Source organism: Aplysia californica, unplaced genomic scaffold (genome assembly GCF_000002075.1).
Source record: "Aplysia californica isolate F4 #8 unplaced genomic scaffold, AplCal3.0 scaffold00429, whole genome shotgun sequence".
In the NCBI taxonomy this organism is placed as follows: Eukaryota; Metazoa; Mollusca; class Gastropoda; order Aplysiida; family Aplysiidae; genus Aplysia; species Aplysia californica.
The window spans coordinates 613,780-615,289 of record NW_004797699.1 but is presented as its reverse complement, the minus strand read 5'-3'; the positions used below and the strand labels follow the sequence as shown (position 1 = coordinate 615,289).

The window sequence follows — 1,510 nt, the reverse complement described above, 5'->3', positions numbered from 1 at the left end:
TACGTGAGCAGAAACAAGTTTCTTTGTCACTTATGATCCATTTTATTTCTAAGTGGAGCAGTGGGCACAGAGTTTTCCATAATCTTATGTGTGCAAGTCAAGAGGCACACGCTCACGAGCCATAAGAGTGGACGAAAACATAAAGCTTAAAACAACATGTTGAAAAAACCCCCAAGTAAAATAATAATAACTAAACTTTTGATTGCCATTTCTCATTGCAGTTAAAAATAGTAGATCTACGGGTTATTTTTTGTTGTGAGAGACCCCCCCCCCCAATGCCCTTTCCCCGTTGGTGACAAATTAAATTGGCTTTTTCACTAGTCAATTCTTTATTCATTCGCTTGTTTACAGATAATGGTGTCTATGTTGTTAACACTAGGGCTAGATCTATACCTTTTATATTCCCTCCTCTATTTCTCTCAGATATCCTAGGTTTAAGCCTAACATAAATTTGTATTTTGCAAGTTCGGTCCCGCGGTGCTTGCAGTTTCAATTTTCAGGACAGGTTACAGCTACCCGATAGAAGATAGCCGCATTTTCGAACTTTCAAGCAAAAAAAAGCTATGAAGAGAAATTAAGCCATTAAGATTTTTTCTTGATTCATTTCAAAACTATGAACTGGGAAAATAATTGTTTTGATAAATTATCATTGAGATCTGTAACTTCGAAACCCCATTCATCCTGCACTTTACAAAGCTTTGTAAACGCAAAACATGGCTGCCACGCTGTCGTTTCGGTGGCTGGATATTCTGGAAAAAGAATTTGACAAAGCGTTTGTCGATCTAGATCTGCTTCTAGGAGAGATAGATGCAGATCAATGTGAATTAACGTTTGATGGCCGCCAAAAAATGACAGCACTTAGTGCTGCATTTGCTCAACTCACCCACAAGGCCCAGACGATCTTCGAACGAAACATGAAATTGGAGGTAAACAAATTTTGTGATTATTTTTGTAGGCTAGAACTAGAGTAGAGGATATTCTTTCTAATCTAGATCTAGATCTAGAATCTAGATCAAGATCTAATCTCGAAATCTATATCTAGACTTTTGTCGTCTTCCAGGGCTTCCGTTAAGATTGAAGAAAACCGGACCAGCGGACTGACTTTGCCAAAGTCTCAACCTTTAGGCCTTAGGCCTTAGGAATTCACGATTTTCACCAGTTTTTATCTCTCAATGGAGAATCTCGGACCAGTAGATCTATTCATTAAAATTTTGAACCACATTCTCGTGCAATAATGTGTACGAGAGTGGTCCGGTATTCTTCAAGAATTGCTGAGAGTGTTTATAAATAAAAGATACGAAGTGACTATTCGGACTCGAGTCCGAATATGAAAAAATGTTATTCGGACTAACGACAGCCAAAAATGTTATTTGGACTCTAACGACAGCCAAAAATGTTATTTGGACTGATTCTTGTCCAGCATGACATCACTTCCGACTTCCTGTGACTCGTGACTCCGGCTTCCTGTCCTACCTCACTCGTGACTCGCCTCAGGCTGGGTAGAGACCGG

At 39.3% G+C, this 1,510-nt stretch overlaps 1 protein-coding gene across 1 annotated transcript in view; it reads left to right on the top strand.

Annotated features, from left to right (window-relative positions):
* The first annotated feature begins 708 nt into the window (after nucleotides 1-708).
* The window catches only part of LOC101852785 (Golgi-associated PDZ and coiled-coil motif-containing protein), a 44,785-nt gene continuing 43,983 nt past the window's right edge, over nucleotides 709-1,510 (top strand). Inside the window, exon 1 of the mRNA XM_005104648.3 lies at nucleotides 709-926. Coding sequence (XP_005104705.1) covers nucleotides 714-926 — 213 coding nt within the window. The 5' untranslated portion in view covers nucleotides 709-713. The remainder of the gene's footprint in view (nucleotides 927-1,510) is intronic.